The 22,599-nt window shown below is 38.0% G+C and overlaps 1 protein-coding gene across 7 annotated transcripts in view; it reads left to right on the top strand.

Annotated features, from left to right (window-relative positions):
- The window catches only part of MUSK (muscle associated receptor tyrosine kinase), an 84,742-nt gene extending 73,875 nt beyond the window's left edge, over positions 1-10,867 (top strand). For 6 of the 7 annotated variants that reach the window (XM_041004559.1, XM_041004558.1, XM_041004556.1 and 3 more), the window contains 4 exons: positions 566-767; positions 1,265-1,456; positions 2,988-3,136; positions 9,482-10,184. In XM_041004559.1, the coding sequence (XP_040860493.1) occupies positions 566-767; positions 1,265-1,456; positions 2,988-3,136; positions 9,482-10,164 (1,226 nt within the window). In that variant the 3' untranslated portion in view covers positions 10,165-10,184. Of the gene's footprint in view, positions 1-565; positions 768-1,264; positions 1,457-2,987; positions 3,137-9,481 lie in introns of all 7 variants that reach the window. The other variant, XM_041004555.1, reaches the window with a different exon arrangement.
- The last annotated feature ends 11,732 nt before the right edge of the window (positions 10,868-22,599 follow it).

Genomic DNA, 22,599 nt, shown 5'->3' with positions numbered 1-22,599 from the left:
AATAAGCAGGACACAGCAAGACAAAAATCACATTTTCTGTCATAGAGACAGCATTGAAGAACTTGTGGAGAACATATTATGTGGCATATGGATATTTATGTATCACCTTTGCTGAATTAGACCCTTACATATTAATGCACCCTTCTTTCCTCATTGTCCTGACTTCCACATTCTGTGATATTAGTATATCCACACCTGCTTTCAAAAAACAATGCTCAGCTCCAGACAATCTTATCAGTATAACTTTATGATAATATTTTTAATAATTCATATTACTGTCATCATGTCATAAGCAATGAGATGCAGTATAAAGGACACTAGTCCAGGCTCTGCAATTATCTTAGAAAAAATATTGCACCTGCTTCTCATCTTTAAAATTGTGTGTCTATCAACTGGCTATATACAACTGGAAGTGGCTGGATTCTTGGAATTTGTCTTATAGATAACTAAGCAGAACCAGATTTCTAAACATGCTCTTAGTATTAACTGTGGTTTGCTGCCTGTTGAACATCACGACTTCTTCAAGGCTTCAGAATAAATGAAAAGAATAATTGTCTACTTACAGCATTCCCATCCATGACCTCCTCAAAGCCAAGTGTGGACATTCCAAATCTGCCTTCTTCCTCCTCCTCTTCCTTCTCTGCCTCACCTACCTACTCCATGACTGTGATCATCTCCATCATGTCCAGCTTTGCCATATTTGGGCTTCTCACCATAAGCACTCTCTATTGCTGCAGAAGAAGAAAAGAATGGAAGAATAAAAAGAGGTGAGATATTAGCTTATGTTAATTATACTGAGTAACTGCTTAAAATCTACACCATTCATTGAAATTGGGAATGTAATCACTGCCATTCCTTTTATATCCATAGCCTTGTTACAAAATTAAACACCTTCAACATGATTTACAAAAATGTTAGTGACTTTTTTCATAGTATTACGTGTCCTAAGCTTAATTTTGCACAGCATAAAAAAATCAAAGCAGTGTTTGAGGTAGGGAAGTGGGAGCAGGAATAACTACTCCTGCTCACCATTTCTCCCTTCCAATCTCCCTGCGATTTCCAGTTGAAACACTAGCAAAATTCCGGAGAAATGTGCTTTTGGACTCCAGACCAAACAAAATACTTTATTGCTCTCAAGCAGAAGGATCTTTGGCTGCCATGGTATAATTTGTTCTGTTTATTCATAAACACTGTCTTTTGGAATCTCAGTCTGAGAATAATGACCTTGCCTGTTCATGACCAAACTTGTCTGTCTCACCTGCAGGGAAACAGCAGCAGTAACCCTTACCACGCTGCCTTCTGAGCTCTTGCTAGACAGGCTTCATCCCAACCCCATGTATCAGAGGATGCCACTCCTGCTGAATCCAAAACTACTCAGCCTGGAGTATCCGAGGAACAACATTGAATATGTGAGAGACATCGGAGAGGGGGCATTTGGAAGGGTCTTTCAAGCAAGGTAAAATTATCCATGAAAAAAGAAAAACTGCACAGCATTGAAATGTTTTGTCTAAATAGTTATCAAACCCTTAATCTGATGTATATATCCTAAGTATAATAGTCAATGTCAAATGAGTTACTTGTACTCCATACTCTACTATAGACCTTCATAATTTCCCTTATTGTAAGAAACTGGAAGTACATATGTAGAAAGTATTTATCAGATATAAAAGTAATTTATAGGGAATCAAAATGTACCATCACTGATATATGTTCACATCATAAGCTATTTTTAATAGCTCAATCATATTTCCTTTGCAGAAAAGACTTTGTACATTTAACTTTAATTTGTTCATAGATTTTAGTAAATAACTCTCAGATTTACCTCTGTATTGTGTTGCTATCCCTCCCCCCTTCATTCATACTTTACTTTTACCTATTGTTTTATTTTAGGAACTGGCATATGTAGATGTTTGTTGAATAGTAACACTTAAAAGAAAAAAAAATACAAAAATCAGGAAAACATTGAGCTTGAACTTGAGATACTTATTAGGGTCAGCATTAGCCCACTAACTGCCTTTGTGTGAATTGGAATAAAATGCCTTCTCTGCATGGATTCCATACCACAGCCACAACTAGCCCAGAAAACATGGCCTTGGTTTTAAGCACCATTGGGTACTTTGTGTGTTATTGGTTCTCAATATTTGTTTGCGTGTGAGGTCTTCATTTTCATGTGGCCTGCATAATAGCACTACCAGAGTGAGATTAAAGCTGTATTTCTTGCCAGCAGCTCTAAATCAAAGAGATAATTAGTATTACTTGAGGAATTTTGACACCTATAAAGATAAGTCATTCTCCTTGACTTTGAGGAATTGAAATTCTGGCCGAAAGGGTTAGGATGGTAACCACAATCCCCTTTAGGTCTATTCACTTTAGAATTCCTATACTGGATAAACAATGCATTCTCAGTCTTCATCTATATTGAAAATAACCCCAAGCATTTTTTTAAGGTTTATTTTTCACCAGCTTGGAAGGGAGTGGAAGAGGGAGAGAGAGAGGAAGAGAGGTAGTGAGAAGCTGAGAGATCAAGGCATTTTGTTCACTAGTTTACTGAGCAAATTCCCACAACAGCCAGAGCTGAGTCCGGAGGAATCAGGTGGCTAGAACTCATGCCGGGTCTCCCTACTGGGTGCGGGGATCCAAACCTTTGAGCCATTATCTGCAGCCCTCCGGGGTGCATTAGCCAGAAGCTGCAGTAAAAGTGAAATTGCTGGGATACGAACCTGTACCCCAATAGGGGATGTGTGTGTCCCAAGTGGCAGCCCAGCCTGCTGCACCGTACTTCCTGACTCCCTCAGCGATGCTTATTAACCAGAACGCAGGAATTTTAAGTACAGCACACTACGTTCAATTTCTTATGATTCCGTGCCTCTGGCAGAGGCTGCAGGTGTGGGTGAATGTGTGGGTGAATGTGTTCCAATGTCGGTAAATGCAATATGGATTTGTATGATGTTGCTGATCTCGAAGATTTCTCTCTCATGTTCTCCCAGGGCCCCGGGGTTACTTCCCTATGAACCTTTCACTATGGTAGCAGTAAAGATGCTCAAAGAAGAAGCCTCGGCAGACATGCAGGCAGACTTTCAGAGGGAGGCGGCCCTCATGGCGGAATTTGACAACCCTAACATTGTGAAACTCTTAGGTATGTAAGTACACGTGTACAGGTGAGGAAATAGGTTTCATCAGAAAACAGTCACTTTTCTTGTTTTCTTCCTTTATCCTTCGTGCTTTTGTGCTCTTTCCAATATCACTCGTTCTTTAAACATCGACGTTCCTTTCCACGGTTGGCCTCTTTTCTTCTAACACTCCTTTTATCTCAACCTTGTAGGACATTCAATTTCTAAATGTATGATCCTGCTTTACTTTATAAGGAAAGAGTTGTTCAGCTAGTTTTTGCTCCCTTTTTATGTATTTGAAAGGAGGTGAGAAACGGAGACAGAGAAAGGTAGATCTTCACACTGTGTCACTACTCAATGCCTGAAGGCAGGAGCCTGGGTCTCCTTCTGCATCTCCCACAGGGACCCAAGTACAGGAGCCATCATCTGCTACCTCCCAGGGTGCACCCTGAAGGCTGAAACTGGCAGCAGAGCCAGGACCAGAACTCGGATGCAGGATGCAGGGGCCCCACATAGTGTCTTAGCCAATGTGCAGAATGCCTGCTCCCCAACAGCTTTATATAAATCCCTTCACTTCAACTCTTCTCTCACTGCAGCTTCTTTCCTTTGTATAAAAGACTCTAAAATGTCCCCATCTTAAGCAATGAAAGAACAAAGATGAAGTTGCCATGGATGTAGCTTTTCCCTCAGAGAATGTATCTGTGTCCTCTAGATTATGTAATTGACTCCTCATTTTGCTTTCTTTTTCTAAGTAGGATGCCATGAGGACAGTGGTTTATTTATTTTTTATTTCAATTTTGTGTTCCCATTTATTCACTGATTTACATATCTAACACATAGGTAACAAATACTTAGCTTGCACTAGTTACACAACAGTGAAAAAACCTTCAACAATTTCTGGCTTTATAGATCTTATACTCTATTGGAGGAGACAAATAATGAGACATGAAGATAAATGAAGCTCTAATTATTCTTTCAAAAATCAAAGCAGATAAGTTTTTGGAATGTGATCTACATTTTTGGCAGGCTTAGTGAAAATGTGAGATTTATATAAAGACTTGGCAGAGGTAAGGGAATAGTGATGTGGTTCTCTTAGGAAAAAACTACCAACAAGAATAAAATGATTTGCAAAGGTCCTAGAGCAAGAAAACATCTGGGTTGTTTGAAGAACAGTAAGGAGATGAGATGGCTGGGGTACAGTGACAGAGGGGGAAACTTACCAATGGTGAAACCACAGATTGGCAGATTCTCACAGGTCTTTGTAAGGTTTTTGGCTTTGACTCTCTGAAGAGTGGGAAGCAAAGAAATCTGAGCCAAAAAAATAAGTTCATGTTACACATTTTTCCTGAACTTTTCCATCTGCTTTCTTGAGCACACAGTCGGTATTCTCTTGAGTCTAAAGGGAAGTAAATGCAAGCAAGGTACCCACGATTCAATGTTGCAGTGATGAAAAAGAGAAGATGGCATAGACCAAGGTGGTGGGAGTACAGACAATGAAAAGAGATTAGGTTCAATGTACCATTTGAAGGGAGAGCAAAATCATTCCTGTTATTCCTAGTGCAAGATGTTCAAACAGGAAAGGAGTCAAGGAGTATTGGGATGTGGATACCCAGAAGAAATTAGGAAGGCAGGCAGAAATGGAAGCCAAGTGTTTGGGAAAGATGACCTGGCTGTTGACCAAAGTCTCCTGTCATTAGACTATAAAGAGTATTTAAATCTATCAGGCTGGGAAAAATACCTAAGGATGGAAAAAGCAAGTTAGGAAAGAAAAGAGGTCCAAGGACTAAGCCCTAAAACATTCCAGCATTTAGGGAGGGAAAGAAGAGATGAGCAGAAAAAGACTTAAAATAAAAACCAAGGAAGAAGTAACTCAAGAGAGTGTAATGTTGACAGTCAAGTAAATTACTACAAAGAGGTGAAAGTGTATATATTACAAGCAGTAAGTCAAGTAAGAAAAATACTATATAATGACCTTGGATTTAAAAACATGATGGTTCACTGATAACCCTGACAAGAGAAGTCTGAGGAATGTTGAGAGCAATAGTAAATAGAATTAGGCTGAAAAGAGAATGGGAGGAGGAAAAATATGGACTTCTTTTTTTTCTTTAGAGATGAATTGAGAATGTGAATAGAACTAGAGGCAGGGAGAAAGAGACACTCTTTTATAGCAAATAACAGCCTATTTGTTAACTAATGGGAGTGATCCTTTAAAGGGAAAATTTGATGTCAGGAGTTAGCAAACAGAGAGGAAGCATTTCTGAGCCAAAGAGAGGGTTTGGTGGCAAGGCAGTAAAGAAGGGTGTAAACTCAGAGAGTGGACAGACCAGCCATAGTAATAAGAAAGAATAAACACAGATAGTGATGGAAGATGTTACAATTTCCTTTTGACTGATGTAGTTTACTCTTCGAAGTAGGAATCAAAATCATCATCTGAAAGCAAGAATGGAAGAAGTGTTATAGATTTGAAGGAGAAGAAAAAAGTGATGACCATACAGGGAAGTGAAATATTAGATGGACCAGAGAGGCATAATGAGATTAGTAAGCACAATAGGAGGCCCCTGAAAGTCAGAAATCAACACGTGAAGGTGATACTGGGTTGCATGGCTGTGTTTTCATTCAAATCTCACCACATAGGCATAAACCAAGCAATGCGGAGTTGGATATAATAAGATTTAGTATTTTGACATAAACAAGTTAAAGAAAATCAGGACAAGAAAGAGGGTGTATTCAAAGGAGTGATTCAAGCTATGAACGAAGTGGAATAAAAGACCCTGATAAAAGGGTAGGACCAATGAATCAGAAGCTCCAATGGGTCAAACGATTATTGGAGCTGGTACACTATAAGTGGTGAGAGAGTACAAGAGAGGAAAATGGTGAACAAGTAAGTTGAATGAAAGTGAGATTATGTGAGGCATGGAAATATACAAAGATGTGACAAGAAGAGCAAGTGGCCCAACGTAAGTAGAGGGCCCAAAGAAAGGAAGCTTAGTGACCTAATGGTCACAGTAATAGAAGAAATTTGCATGAATATTAAAATGAAAGACTAAAATTGTGTCTTGAGATGTTTCTGACACATTGTAGCTATTCTATAAATATTTTAAAATAAATGAATAGAAGTTTTTCTGTACCTAACAATTTATCTTGAAAACATTTCATCCACTTCCTCAGCTCCTAAGCATCTGCTTCTCCACCCTTACTTCGTGTTTGAAAACCATATGCGTTTATTCATTCATTCATTAAACAAATGCATCTTTTTTCCCAGATAATCAAGAAACTCATCCAATGGTCTATTTCAATAGAATTATATCTTCTCGTCTTTCATTCTAATCAGAATTTTATAGAATCTGATACTATAGACTGCCTACTCTGAGCCTTCTAGGATTTGTACCACCAAGGGTTTCTCCTCTCCTCGTCTCAAACAAGGGCTCTTGGTCTGTTGTCCTTCCCCGGTAGTCAGGGTGCCATTCTGTTCTGTTCTTGCTACCCTTTTCCATTCTTCCTCCTCTTAATTCTTCTTGGGCTCAAGTCCTCTCCCAAATTTTGATAGCCCCAAAATGAAAATAACTACCATCATTTCTCTTGTAATCTTCAAGCATAAATGGTTTATAATCTGATGGATGTTAATTGTCACTTCAAAATCTCCTTACACAAGCACACACTGGATAATGCCAATATTTTTTTTTTATTTCTGTGTCTACTTCTTATTTCTCATATTCCTAAATTATTTTTTTATTTCTAAGTCTCTCTTAAGCATTAATCCAAGCATTATAAACTAGAAAAAAAGGATTGAAAATCCAGGAGGAAACAAGAATCCCTCCTTTCAAATTGGTTTTGAGTTGTCTGCTTAACATCTGTTAGGCTAAAAAATACAGTGCTGGAACTTGAGAGGCTGAGAGAAGCAAGCACTTCTGCTTTTCTCATTTGTGCAGCTAGAACACTTTGACAATGATCTGTAATCAACACAAAACATATTTTGTTCTTGGTGACTTATGTTTATTGTTTCCCAACATGTTGACTCTGCATTCGTATATAAGCATTAACAATTTTACAACATCCTGAATTCCTGGGATTGATTCAAATGCAAACCATGTACGATTTTCAAATTTATGATGACTGTGGTAGCATGTTTATACATGACTACTAAGAACTTTCTCTCATTTTTATTACCCAACAAAAATCCAGGCTTATATTACCATTTGCAAAATGCTACATCTAAATTCCATTTTAACATCCTATGAACAGAGGGTTTGTTTTATTTAGGTATGTGTAAACAGTGACCATTCATGCATGTAGTTCTATTACTTTTCTTGGAAGTTAATACACATTTTGAAACTGACAAAACTGGTGGAAGAGAAGTTGGGAAAATCCATTAAATTAATTTCCAATAAAATAAATATTCATGGCTTGTATACATTTGGGATAGCGGGCACTTATGGAACATGTTTACACTTGAAACTCTGATTTCCTCTAGTGGAATTCTGATGTTTAATTGTTTTGAAGTCATAAACTGGGGAAGTGGGTGAAAATACAGAGATATACAAAATTGTAGAATAGCTCAGAAACATTAGAATACTTTCCCTGGATTCTGGGAGTTCAGAAAACAGTGCATTGAGGTAAGGTGATTTGCTGACAGTGTCACACCAAAGACATCACTTGCACTAGCTATAAGATGTTTCTTACATCCAGCCAGACAGCCACTCATCCATCCATCCTAAGTCCATCCATCAAAAACTACTGAAAGGTTATAGAGAGTCATACATTTTGTAGTTCTGAGGTTGTAAATGTAAAAATGCCTTTCCTTTAGAATTATATTCCACGTTGAAATCTCAACTAAAAACTTGTTGGAATTATTACATAATATAAAATATTTTAACTCTTAGACATAAATATACATTCACATATATAATTTAAAATTATATATATATAATTATTAAAGCCATCCTCTGTCATAATATTTCTGGACTCAGGGAACTAAAAATGTTGTAACCTATGTTCAAAAATTTTAATTCTCAGAAAAATATATTGTCCTTTTCTGTACCCTAAGAAGGCTTTTTAAGTTAATTTAAGTTGCATAGCAATGGTAAAGCCTGTTTATATAAAAATTCCTCTCAACTAAAGGTAATCCAAAAAAGACTGCGAAGAAATGTTTGTATATGACCCAGTTATTATTTCTTTGACTTTCTCTTCAGTACTCTATATCTATGTAATTAATAAAGTTATTGAAAGTAAGACAAACAAAAAAACAACCTTCCAATTTCTTTTCTTGTTAAACAAGGACTTTTAATTTTTACAAACTAGATCCAATGATCTGTTTTTACTGTGATGCAGAATTGTTTCCATCTTACCTAACACACCAAGCTTAATTTTTCTGTAAAGTATAGCTAGATATTAAAATTGACCAGTGCCTTCCTAACATTTAATCCAAGACTCTGTAAAGTAAAACTGGTTATGAAAACTAAATTTCCAAGATGTTTTGGCCCAGCAATCTAAACACTTTTTTCTAAAAATATTGGGTTTTTTTTTGTTTGGTTGGTTGTTTAGATTTTATTCATTTTTATTGGAAAGGCAGATTCACAGAGAAGGAAAGAAAAAGATCTTCCATCTGCTGGTTCACTCCTCAAGTGGCCACAATGGCCAGAGTTGAGCTGAACCAAACCCAGGATCCAGGAGCTTCTTCTAGATCCTTCACATGGGTTCAGGGTCCCAAGGCTTTGGGCCATCCTGCACTGCCTTCCCAGGCCATAAGATGGGAACTGGAGCAGTCAGGGCATGAACTAGTGCCCATATGGGATCCTGGCACATGCAAGGTGAGCATTTGGCCACTGAACTGTTACGCTAGGCCTTCCTCTGAAAATCTTTTGTTTTTGTTATTCTTTCCAAATGTGATATATCACACTCCCAAATACCCATCCCCAAAAAGTAAACATAAACAAAACCACGCCATCACCTACTTAAATCATTCATTCACAAATTCATTCTGTGAACATTATCAAGTACCTGCCCTTCCAGACTCGTGCCAGCCATAGAGAACACAAAGAGTTAGAGTCAATTTCTCCTGCAAAGTGTTCAAACACTGGGAAGAAATCTCCATAGATGGATAACATAAATGGTTTGGAAGACAACATGTTAACAGAGAAAATCTAACCGGAAGAACTGGGAGCTGAGCTATCCTATGGAGGGTGATAAATGAGTTGACTCCTCACAGCCAACTGGGAGATGCGTAACCAAAGAAATGAGGTCAGATTTTACGCATGGTACTATCAACAAAGAAAGGGGGCCCCGATATTTGCTGATCTGCTTGGTTGTGAGTGTTCTTTCCCCCGTGTCATGTTACCACCCGTGGCTAACGGGGGGTGCTCCTCTGGTTCCAGGTGTGTGCGCCGTGGGGAAGCCTATGTGCCTGCTCTTCGAATACATGGCCTATGGTGACCTCAACGAGTTCCTGCGCAGCATGTCGCCTCACACGGTGTGCAGCCTCAGCCACAGCGACCTGGTCACGGGAGCTCAGGTCTCCAGCCCTGGACCACCACCCCTCTCGTGCGCCGAGCAGCTCTGCATCGCTAGGCAGGTGGCAGCCGGCATGGCTTACCTCTCAGAGCGCAAGTTTGTCCACCGGGATTTGGCCACCAGGAACTGCCTGGTGGGTGAGAACATGGTGGTGAAAATTGCAGACTTTGGCCTCTCCAGGAACATCTACTCCGCAGACTACTACAAAGCGAATGAAAATGATGCAATTCCTATCCGTTGGATGCCTCCAGAGTCCATTTTCTACAACCGCTACACGACTGAGTCTGATGTGTGGGCCTATGGTGTGGTTCTCTGGGAGATTTTCTCCTATGGCCTGCAACCCTATTATGGAATGGCCCATGAGGAGGTCATTTACTACGTGCGAGATGGCAACATCCTCTCCTGCCCAGAGAACTGCCCCCTGGAGCTGTACAACCTGATGCGCCTGTGTTGGAGCAGGCTCCCGTCTGACAGACCCAGTTTCGCTAGCATTCACAGAATTCTGGAGCGGATGTGCGAGAGGGCAGAGGGCGCTGTGAGAGTCTAAGACCGAATGGGTTAAAATTAAAGGTGGTAGTTTCTCTCAGATGGTGAGCCCGAAGGATCCCACGCGGAAGGTCCAACAAGACCCAGAGAGGAGAGCGAAACAGCAGATAGCCTGTAGTTTGCTTCCCATTGCAAATAAACAACGATGCAGAACCCACGTGGTAGTCTGACCCACTGAAATCGGTGATTGGAACCACTGGGGCTAGGAAGTGTGCCAGATAACGGGAGATGGGCTTCTTCCTCACGGGAAAGGTTTGTAACCCGCAGGGGATAGGGAGGAGCACCACCGGTCCAGTTCCTGCATCAGCTGGCAGCAGCGTGAAGCGCTCATGTGTTCAGTTTTAAGATAAAATGGAGCTCAGAGCCTCATTTCAATCTCGTCAATTCCTGTCTGTTGTAAAAGTGGTGCATCTTTGTGTATATTTCATGCATACTTCAAATAAAGTACAGAACACTGAAAAGAAAATGAAAACATTCATTTACTCACCACCCAAAGATGGGTATTTGGGTGAATGTTGAATTTCTTGTGTTTAATACATGCTTTTATAATTATTTGTTTTCTACAGAGTTGTAGTTATGCTTTATGGACAGGCCATTTCTAAGGAATAGAAAGAGAGCTTGGAATGCCCAGTTTTAAATGTAATTTTTAGTTTCTTCTCCTGTTTGTGCTTTTCCCTTTATATAATTATTGTGAATCTAATCTGAAAAAGGTTTCACAATCTCATCAATTCCTTTGATCTTGGCAGTTTTATTGATGCTTTTCTCTTGCTTTAATCTTCATTTCTTCTTCTTTCCATGACTCTCTGGCTTTTTGTGGTTGCTTGTTCATTTTTCCCATTTATTACACATATCCAATAAGTACTCTAGCAGAAATAATACTCAGAAATAAAATTACAGAAACACACATTTATAAAGCATTGCTATTTTTTCCTATTTCTTCTATATGCCATTTTCATGCCACATGCTTCAAATTTGCCATCTATTAATTTTGTCACCACAGGCTATTACATCTCTTAAACAGTAGTCTATAATATGGGATTTTACAAAATGCTCCTCTGATTTGTTGCAAAACTGATGTTTTGGGGGCATTCTGACATTATTTCCTTTTAGGAACTAATTTGGTTTGCCATGGAATTAATTTTCTTTTACCTCCCTCTAATCTTTGGAACTCATATCCATGGTGCATAGAGTTTCTCAGGAAAGCTTCACATAATATGTATTTACCGATGTCCAGGAGAAACAGTCAGAATTTATTCCTGACAGAGGAGGAATACAAATTCTTCCGATCAATATAAAAAAAGGGACAATGGGGGGTCCACTCTACACCACTTTACATTACTTCCAATTAAGTAGGAGTTTGGGAAAAGGAGAAACATTCTGAATTCTTGAGAGTAAATTTTCATCTGTCTGCTGGAAAAGTCTACTGGAAATCCCCCAAATTGCCTAATGTAGCAACTTGACATCTGCAAAACCTGGTATTTCTTATTCACAGTCTCTATATGCAACCAAGACAAGAATGTGGAGATTGCCCTAGACTTGGCCCTTGCCCTCATCCCCAGTACTCAAGTACTTTCATTTCCTAAAGTCCTCCTGCTTACAAGCCCTTCCTATCGATCCAGCAGCCTGCCACCACGCACTTGTCAATGGCCTCCTCACCCTCTCATCTCAGGTCTGGGCAGATTTCACAGACTACTTCCATAATGCTAACAAGGAACTTGTTCATGGTCCTGGCATGTACATAGGGAAGCTGAGTATAGGACTGAGACCTAGACAAATGCTTTCACATCAAGAATGTAACTCCAGAATGGATCCCAAGGGTTGAATGGAGAGAGAAACGGCAGCATGAATCTAAAACCAAGGGCGAAATCACAACGAAGCAGAAACGTGAAGGAAGGCCACCAGCAAGCCTAGCATTGCTCTGTAGGTCACATGCAGATGAAATGGTTCATGTGAAGGCAGCGTATAATCTCTGCAAAGCCAACAGGTGCCTTCAGCTTTCACCAGCTGTTTCAGTGTAGTTATCAAAGAAAGATCCAGAAATCAGACAAGAACTGCCATTACTTTCCTGTTTCTTCCTCACTGCTACCATCTGAAGGAGTGTGTGTGTGTGTGTGAAGATTACAGAGCAAAGCATCACAGAAATACACATAAATACAGTGACAGAGTGATGAACATTATGAGAGCCTTTCAACTTTATTAAAAATGTGAAGCAATTAGAAACTAGCATGAGTAAGTTTCAGTCTCATTTTCCGCTTAGGAATAATATAAATAAAATTTGTAATATTAGCTAGCATCTATTGAAAGACTACCATGCACATTTGAGGCCTTAAAAACATTAACCTAAACCTTGTAACATTCTGTCAACTACTTTTATGCCCATTTTTTAGGTGAGAACACCAATAATGGGATTCTGTAATGGCTTCAAGCCCATAAAGTGATAAACCCTCAATTATTAGAGGGAAAAGGCCTAGTTTTAAACCAGATTCCTGTAACGACTTAGTTTATTATAGAAGAGACCACTAAACCTTAATGACCAAGTGGAGCTGATTTATAATTTCCACCTAATTTCCAAGAACATATTGTATCTGCCACAACCTTACTTTCCTAAGGCTTTTTGATGAATAACCAAAGAATGATTTAGTATTGTCAATTTAACCACACGTCCAATAGGTAGCATGTCTGTTTCCTCGAAGTTACAGTCTCTTTTTCATGTAAAATTCACCAACTCGTTTCCTTAGTGTTCATTCTAATGTTTAATATCACAGGATGCATTGTTCATCAATTTTGCTTTCTTTTAAAAGTAAAGAGTTTTCTCCCATGGAAGAGTCATTGCATAAACTCAGAAAAGGAAATGAGAAAGAACACCAATATTATAACTAGCCAAGGCAGATAACAGAGAGAGACCAGCAAGTCATTCTAAGTGGTCGAAATCAAACACAGCAAGAGAGCCAACAGTATTTAGCACTAATACCAGAACAGTGTTTCTCTAGTATTATAATGCAGCACAAAAAGAATTTTTCCCACTGTTACAGCATATTATTGACCTCACTCATGCCATTAAATATTTTTCTAAAAATCCAATTTCTAAGTAATATCCCATTTATAGATATACTGCATTTGTAGTCACCTTTAATTTTTGAACAGGAAAGGATTTTATTTTCTAATGTCATGCTTGTAAGCAAAACTGAAATGCCCATTATCCTTGCACATGCCCTTTATGCTCTCTTTATGGGAATCCTGAGAGAAAAACTTTCAACATCAAAGAAGAGCCACCTGCCAAGACGTCTACTAGGTGCTATTATTCTCTCAAAACGTTTCCATCTGCTTTTTAGAGGAACTATCAAGGCTGAACGCATGTGCTGTAGTGGATAATCAATTCTCTGCTTTTTAGACACCATTTGCCTATCTGGTCATAGAAAAAGAGAATATTAGTTTAATTTTATTTTTAAAATTACTATTGATGTTGAATATTTCTTGTTTTTAGATAATTTGTGATTTTTACATCAGCAATTATCCATGGTCAATTTTTCCATGGTTTCCATGCTCTGACTGAATTGCAAGATTTTTCTAAAAAGCATATTAAGTCCTTGTCATACTGTACATGAAAAATATACATATATTTTTCCTTTAAAACTTTTGCTTTTTCTTCTTAAACCAATCATTATTTTGAACAAAATATCAACTATTGGCAACTTGCATTAATATGATGAATATTCTCCTGACCTTTTTAAAGTTGACAGGTAGATCATATATTGATACCGTACAAATTTTGCTTTTGTCACTTAATAAGTCCAAAACATTTTTATATCAATCAGTATCCATGAACAACCTCACTTTTGACAGTTTAATATCATCCTGCCATATGAGTTTATTAAAGTTATATAATTATTATTCTATTGTAGGACATTTGATTTTATTTTTCTTTATCAAACTATATGTTGCTGCTACTCTTTATATTTTTCTTAACTGATTTCTCTAGATATAACTTCTAGAAATGCAATTTCTAGATGAAAAGCCATATTTAGTTTTAATAATTTTTAATAATTTTAATAATTTCCAGATAAGAGTCATTTAATGCACTCTTTCAATGTTATTTTTGAATTTTACTCTAGTTTAATATTTTAATTCTATCACTTGTGTTTCTTTAAGAAATGTAAGACTGAACATTTTTCAATGTTTTGGAGATAAATTTTTATTTCATTTCCTTTTTTGAGTATGCCATTTTCTTGATGCTTAATGAAAGCGCTTTTTTATATTAAGTAGTTACATTTCTAATATATGTTTCAACTACTTATGTTAAAGCATACACTTCTATTTGCCTGTTATTGTAAGCATTTGTTATTTAAGTAAAAATGCTGAATTTCCAATATCTTTACAAGATTATGGGATTTTCCCCTTATTTTTTGGTTAATGTATGAACTTATATGACTTGATTTCCTGATGTTGAGCTACTCTTGTGTTCTAGAAATCAATTCTCCTCGAGTGTGTCACATCAATTTTCCACTTGACCACTAAATCTGCTTTATTTGTATTAATGTCTATAAAAATCAAAATTTTATTACTGTTTGTTTTATATCCATCCTGCAATAAGTTTATAAATGTATCTCTCTATGATCTTTACTAGTCTCTTTTTCAATAAAGGAAACTTAAAGCCTATATGTTCACTATTTATTAACTACTGTGAAAAGTATAAATAGTAACCAGTGCCATTACAGAGTAGGCTAAGTCTCTGCCTATCGTGCCAGCTGGTCTGTGTCCCCCCTTCTCCACCTCTCACCCATCTCCCTGTTTGTGGTCTGGGAAAGCAGAGGAGGATGGTTCAAGTCCTCACATCCCTGCACTTGAGACCTGGAAGAAGCTCCTGGCTCCTGGCTTGGATCAGCTCAGTTCTGACCATTGCAGCCATTTGGGGAGTGAACCAATGGATGGAAGACCTCTCTGTGTATCTCTCCTTCTCTTTGCAAATCTTCCTTTCCAATAAAAAATAAATCTAAAACAGTTGCGGGGGGAAGGTTATACAAATAAGCAAATACAATTTCCCATTTTCTACGTATCACAATTCCTGGTCTAAACTTCAATCATTTAGATCCTTTTTTGTTTTAGTTCTAACAATTACTATTTTGGTGATTCTAACAAATGTGCTTGTATCTCTCTGAACAGATCAATTTTAAAAGATATGAAAATCTAGGCATTTGGTCTAATGATTAAGATGCTGTCTGGTATATCCACATCCCATTGGAGTGCCTGGTTTGACCCCGGCTCTGTTCCTGTTCTGGATTCGTGTTAAGGCACTCCCGACGAGGCAACATATGAAGACCGAAGTAGTTGAGTCTGAAACCTAAATAGTAGAGGTGGATTGTGTTTCTAGCTCTGAACTTGAAGCTGGCCCAGTCTCTGCGAGCTGTGGCGGGCACCCGGGGTGTGATTCAGTTTCTCTAACTTTTCCTTACCCCTCCCACCCATTCTCAAAAGAAATCTTCAAAATACATAAAAGGGTATAAAATTACCCCTTTTGTAAAAGATATACATTTTAGAGTGTTTCATCTCCCTCTCCATTTACTGATTTTATTAATCCAACTATATCTCTTACCTTAACTTTCAGAAATGTAGCTAAAGGTCATCTATAGATTATGGACTATGTAAGACAAAATTCAAAAGTTTCTTCCATTATATTTCTCTCTTGTTTTCGCTCTTTCTAAAGATTTATTTTTTTAATTTTTATTGAAAAGGCGAATATACAGAGAGGAGAGACAGAGAGGAAGACCTTCCATCCGATGATTCACTCCCCAAGTGAGCGCAACGGGCCGATACTATGCCAATCCGAAGCCAGGAGCCTCTTCTGGGTCTCCCACACGGGTGCAGGGTCCCAAAGCTTTGGGCTGTCCTTGACTGCTTTCCCAGGCCACAGCAGGGAGCTGGAAGGGAAGCGGGGCTGCCAAGACAGAACCGGCGCCCACATGGGATCTCGGGTGTGCAAGGCAAGGACCGTAACCATTACACCATCGCGCCGAGCCCTCTTGTTTGCTCTTAATATTAGGCAGTGATTCCCCTATTTCTAGGATATCAGGATCTATGATATTTAAATTCTATTCTGTAATAAAGTTATTATATTTAGATGTTTTGACCATAGATTGATCTAAACATGCAATAACTTATAATGTTGTGCTCATCTTTATATTTATGCTTTGCCCAAAAAGACAGTTGCATTTTAATTTTGTAATGCATTGTCATATGGCTGGAATATTTTTATTTCTTAGAGTTAATTAAAATATACAAGATGTCTATTCATCTTTCATGTCTATTTCTTACACTGTTTTTTCCCTTCCTCTTGTGTCTCCCTCTTTTCAGGCTTCACTTTCCACTAATGTCTGTATATCATTGCTAAGGGGACCATCCTATTTACCACCCAGGCCCACCCCTGCTCTCCCTATCTGCTGATATAGATGACACCACTTCTCTCCCACCCTGACGCTGGTTTGTGTGAATCACAGGCTGTACTTCACTGTTTAATGAGTTCTTTGACATCCGTGGATGAGAAACAAGATATCTTCTACTTTTGCACGTATTTGTCTAAGTTATAGCTTTCAGATTCTTTTTGTCATGTACACTTATTGATTCTAATTCACACACAGTTACTGGCATATCAATGAAATTGTAATAGGAAAGGCTCAATATACAGTCTTGATCAAGAAACCAATACCTGGAAAATTATCTATTCCTTCCTCTTAGTCTTCTAGGTAGATTCCTTTTCTTTCTCCAGATTCTTCACAGTGAATCATCACCATCTTTGGATGACATCTGTTTTACCCATATTTGTGTTAATGACCTGATTTGGTGTAAATATGACCTATATGACCAAATGACCTATTTGGCTGTAAATAGGACCTATATGCTGAAAATGTTATCTATATCTCAGATTCTTCTTGACAGATTTATATTCACATTTCTAATTGCATCGGTTTTCTCAGGTCCAGGTCCTCTGCCATGTTTCTATAATTGATGTAGTAGCAAAACTGAAAAGCTGCTTCTCAGCTTCATGCTGACAGCAAGGATTCCCAGGCCCTATCCCACACGATGGAATGCTTGTTGGGCCCTGGTGCTGTTCGCTTAAGTACTTAAGAGAGTTTACTGTGTCCATTTCTTCCTCTTTTTAAAAGATTCATGCATTTATTTGAAAAAATCAAGAGTTATAGAAAGAGGAGCAAAGACAGAGAATGGAAAAATTTTACATTTACTGCTTCACTCCCCAAAATGACAGCAAAAACAAAACAACAAAAAGCAGGACTAGGCCACACCGAGGCCTGGAGCTTCATCTGGGTCCTCCACATGATTACAAGAACAGAAGCTGCAGCTTTTTCTGGCACACAGGAGCTGGAAAGTCAGAATTTGAACCAATGCCCAGATGAGATGCCAATATCACCGGTCATGCCTAACACACCACACCACAATGCTGTCCCCAATTGTGTCCATTTTCATAGCTTCCATGAAGCACAGACATTTTTATTACAGTTGGCAAAACTCTACAACTAGGTTATAATATATATATATATCACATTATACATAGTATAATATTATATGTATTTATTACACACACACCCATTCCTGATTTGTAGCATTGATGTTGTATATGTTTCCTTTTTAACACAGCCTCTGTGTCATTCTAAGAATTTGGTAGGGGGAGAACTCAAAGTTGTGCTTATCTCACCATTTTAGCCAGTCTTCCATTTCATGGGAGATTAAACCTTTTTTAACGAGCCCATTTCAGGTCACTCTTCTCGTCTCAGATCTTTTTAAGTAACATGACCACCATGCTACAAGCTCTTAGTGGATTGAGAAACCACACACAAACTCATTGTTTGTTACATAGTACAAGAGCCAAAAATTATACTAAGAGTAATGAGCTGTAGTGTCAAAATCTGATTTGAAAAAGAAAACATTTTCTTACGAATTTCTTTCTCCTAAGTTTTCTTTGTTTGCATGATTGTTTGTAAGAGAGAAGGTGAAAAAGAGACAGAGTGTATATTCCTACCCCTTGATGTTGAAAGCCAAGAATTCAATCCAATATCCCATGTAGATTAGCAAGAACTCAATCATTCCTTGTGCCCTGAGTCCACATTAGTAGAATCAGCCAGGAGCCTGAGTTAGGAACTAAACTCTCATAGTGGCTGCAGGCATCTTATCAGCTGTCTTAACCATTGAAATACACCCCTGGCCATCTGTTTGTTCTCATTATGAGCAATATAGATTTTTGCCTTTATCTTCTAAAAGATCATGTTACCTGAATATGAAGCAAACTAAAGATGAAAAAAAAATAATAAAATGACTTCTAAATCTTTACATATCTTTCTTAGTGGCCTCTCAATTAAAATCTTCTAAGGAATTAGACAAAGAGCTTTTTTGGTAAGCATCACCATCATACTTGTAATTATGCACAGAGGCAAACCATACTATGTGAAAAACACAGCCCATATTTAACAGTTGGCCCATATGGAAAGAACTACCTGTACCATAGAAGGTTATGTCAGAGAGAGGCCACCACGAAGAACACCCATCTTAGAAACACACTATCATTTTCTGGGTGTGCTCTTGACTAGAGTTATGATTAAAATAAGATGAGAAGTGATGGCATGGCACTGCCTTCTGAAGAAAGCTATAAGCATCATGCTCCTTCTTATTTCAATTGATACTTTACCCAAGTATGCACTAGATGTGACTGAAAATCACCGTTATTCTTTAAAAAAATATTGAGACATTATTTTTAAGGATCTTGAAATCTCAGTGTTATGGATTCATTTTATTTTACTCATTTTATTCACCTTCTGACTCAGCCATCACCTTCTCAAAACACTCTTAGAATCACTGTCCCACATCTCTCTGCTCAAGTTGCTTGATTTCATGCCAATCCCCAAGGAATTCAGAAACAACTGACACTGAGAAATAAGATAACCAAAGAAGAAAGACTTACAGAGGCTTACATGGCAAGAACAAAGAACCACAAGTAGAGTCTATTTCTCAGAAAACAAAGCCAAGTCATTTTTGGTGAGACATATTTTTAACATAATTATTAATAAGCCTCTGAATACTTTGGGGACATCTTTATCTTACTTGCTATGACTGACAAACCCAATGAGTTAGCATCAACTCAGCATTACAAACCCATATGAAAACATCAATTTTAATTTTAAACATGTGAGACAATTTCGCAGAAAAAATTTTTGAAAGTTTGGGAAATTTAGCTTTTTTTCTTTTTATATGTTTGCTTCTTGTTTCAGCAAATGTGGATTCATCTGGTATTTATCTACTCTTATCATTGATGCTAAATCCATTATATTCACAGCACAACAAACAATTTAACTCCAAGACAATATGGCACTAAAGGCAAGACCATTCATATTTTAACAGGAATTTTACTTGGGGTTTTATTTATTTACTTTTAAAGATTTTCTGGAACTAATTTCCAACCTGATGGCTTTCCATGGACAATAAATTTTAATGTATTAGAATGCTTAAATATAAACATTTGCAAGATTTTAATTTGTACGTGGTAAATCACTGCATAGCTATGGTGTATTATGTAGACAGGCAACAGAGTGACAGAAATCGTGGACTTGGGAGCCGACACGAATCCCAGCAAGATAATCTTCTTGTGCTTAAATTCTTCTCATTTATAAAATGAGATGATCTTGTTCATAAGTTATTGGGAGGATTAAACGGTTTAAATGCACATAACATGTCAGAAATGACTGATCCAGAGTAATTCTTACTAAGAATTTTCTTAACATGATTGTGTTTAATTTTTACTACTGTATAAAAAGCTGACAAAGATACTACAGATGGAAAACTGGGTATCTTTTTTTGCTTTTTCCCAAAGATAGGTTAATAGAAGTGAAATAATCGGGCCAGACTCAATCAGTGTATTCTAGAGAATTTTGCAAAACTATTCTCTCAGAACCTTGCAACATCCAAAAGCAACAGCAGTGTATGACAGTGCTTATTCTCCTACTCCAGCGAATACAGAACACTGTATGTATCACAATTAATTGCTAGCCAGTTCAATAACGGGGAAAGTTTATTTCCCTGGTTTAGCTTGCCCCTAGAAATATTTAACATCTCTTTGGCCTGTTGTGAACTGTCAAGTACTTTCACCTATCAAGGTCCAGCATTGTTTACTTGCTTATTTTTTTTAATTTGTATTCAACTATATATGCGGAATATGCACCTCATAGTCATTAATTTTATAGTAGTTTCCTCTGAGAAAGAATGTATGTGTCTTTCTAATCCATTCTGTCTCTCATCTAAAGGATTCATTCTGCTTTTCACTGCTTTCATTGTATTATTTTACTTTTATTTTAATATGATTAATTTTAATGAGTTAAGTAAGGATAAATAATAAAGATAAATAATAAAATAAATAAGACCTGGTGTCGTGACCTAGTGGCTAAAGTCCTCGCCTTGAACGTGCCAGGATCCCATATGGGTGCTAGATCTAATCCCGGCAGCTCCACTTCCCATCCAACTCCCTGTTTGTAGCCTGGGAAAGCAGTTAAGGATGGCCCAAGGTCTTGGGATCCTGCATCCATGTGGGAGACCAGAGGGGGCTCCAGGTTCTGGGCTCCTGGCTTCAGATCAGTGCATCACTGGCCGTTGTGGCCACTTGGGGAGTGAAGCAGCAGATGGAAGATCTTCCTCTCTGTCTTTCTTCCTCTCTATATTATATGCCTTTCCAGTAAAAGTAAATACATCTTTAAAATAAATAAAAGATTATTGAAATCTACACAGCTGACTTCTTCCAGGAGATGGAGTCGATGTGTTTTTCCTTCTTTGTTCTACTAAGACAACTATGGAAACCAAGAACAAGATTATAGAATAAACCTCAGGCCAAAAAAAGAGAAGGGAAGAAGGCACCCTGCCAGGAAGAAGATTAACACAAGGAATGACCCGCATGCAATATTTCAAGGTTTTCTCTTTGTCTCAAATGTCTCAGACTTGGTACTGATAAGGTTATAACATGGAAACGCAAATGGGCATAATCACCAAGAAATCCGCAACGAAAGCCGCTATCTTTAGCTATCTCACCCTGGAAACAGCAGCTTAGCAAGGCAGAGTACATTTAGACAGGAATTGCCTTCTTGTGTTTTAACCTCTGTCGGCCCCAGTACACACATCCCAGCAAAGGCTGAGTTGGACCTTGCCAGGTCTAACAAGAGGCTCGAACTACACTCAGGTGCATTGTCAGAAAATACCTCTTTAGGTGCTAGGATGTTCATCTTCAGCTCACCCAGGCTCTAAATATTTTTGAAAATTGACTTAGACACCAAAGTTATTAAAGGGATAAACAGTGGGCTATTTTCTGTATTTTATTTCACCTTGTAACATGTTAACACCAATAGGTTATGGTCATTTATATATATTATAAATTTAATATTTATATCTTTTAAAAAATTATTTATTTATTTGAAAGAATTACATTGAAAGAAGGACAGAGAGACAGACAGATCTTGCGTCTGCTAGTTCACCCCCAAGTGGCCCTAACAGCCCATGCTGGTACAGGCCAAATCCTGGAACTGGAATTCAGTCTGTGTCTTCCTCATGAGTGGCAGGGGCCATGTATTTGGACAATATGTTCCTGTTTTCCTAGGTGGATTAACAGGGAGCTAGAAAGGAAATGGAGGGGCTGGAACTCCAACTGGTGCTCAATTGTGGTGCCAGCATTGCAGACAGCTGTTTAACTGGAAGCACCAACCCTACATATGTGCTTATATATTAATGCACATTTTATATAAAGTGATGCTTAACAAATCTCTATAAAGAGATATGCTCTAAAACACTATAGATTAAAACACAACCCGCAGGAAGGCAAAATAAAACAAAGATGAATCATAGACAGAGCAAAGAGAAAGCAACAAATAACATGGTAGCCCTAAGCCCCAATAGCAACGATTACATTAAGTTTAATTATGGCAGGATTTTCAGTGTTTAGATAGTCTCCCAGGTCAAGAGGGAAAGAGCCCAGCATATAGTCTCAGTGAGCTGTCATTACAGGTAAATTTCCATGAGATGGAAAGCAGACGGAGGCAGGCAGACAGGCAGAAAACACAGGGAAGAAGGGTATTATGGTATAGCCGGTGGCTGTCCTGCCGGGCTAAACCTCACAATATGAAACAGAAGCTATTTCCTAGATCTGCTTATTGAACTGCTGTTACCTGGCAAAGCGAGGTTGCCAGGGCCTGTGGGTGGTGGACGTAAGGATGCTGAGCTTTCTGTTGCCAATGTCTGAGTCATATCAGGCATATTTTGACCATCACTCTTAATGACCAATCTTTTTTAATATATCATTTTTAAGATTTATTTATTTATTCATTTTTATCAGAAAGTCAGAATTACAGAGAGAAGGAGAGACAGATAGAAAGATCTTTCATCTGCTGGTTCACTCCCC

This window comes from Ochotona curzoniae, unplaced genomic scaffold (assembly GCF_017591425.1).
Source record: "Ochotona curzoniae isolate NIBS_2020 unplaced genomic scaffold, NIBS_Ocur_1.0 scaffold_3208, whole genome shotgun sequence".
Lineage (NCBI taxonomy): Eukaryota > Metazoa > Chordata > Mammalia > Lagomorpha > Ochotonidae > Ochotona > Ochotona curzoniae.
This window is presented reverse-complemented; position numbering and strand designations above follow the sequence as displayed.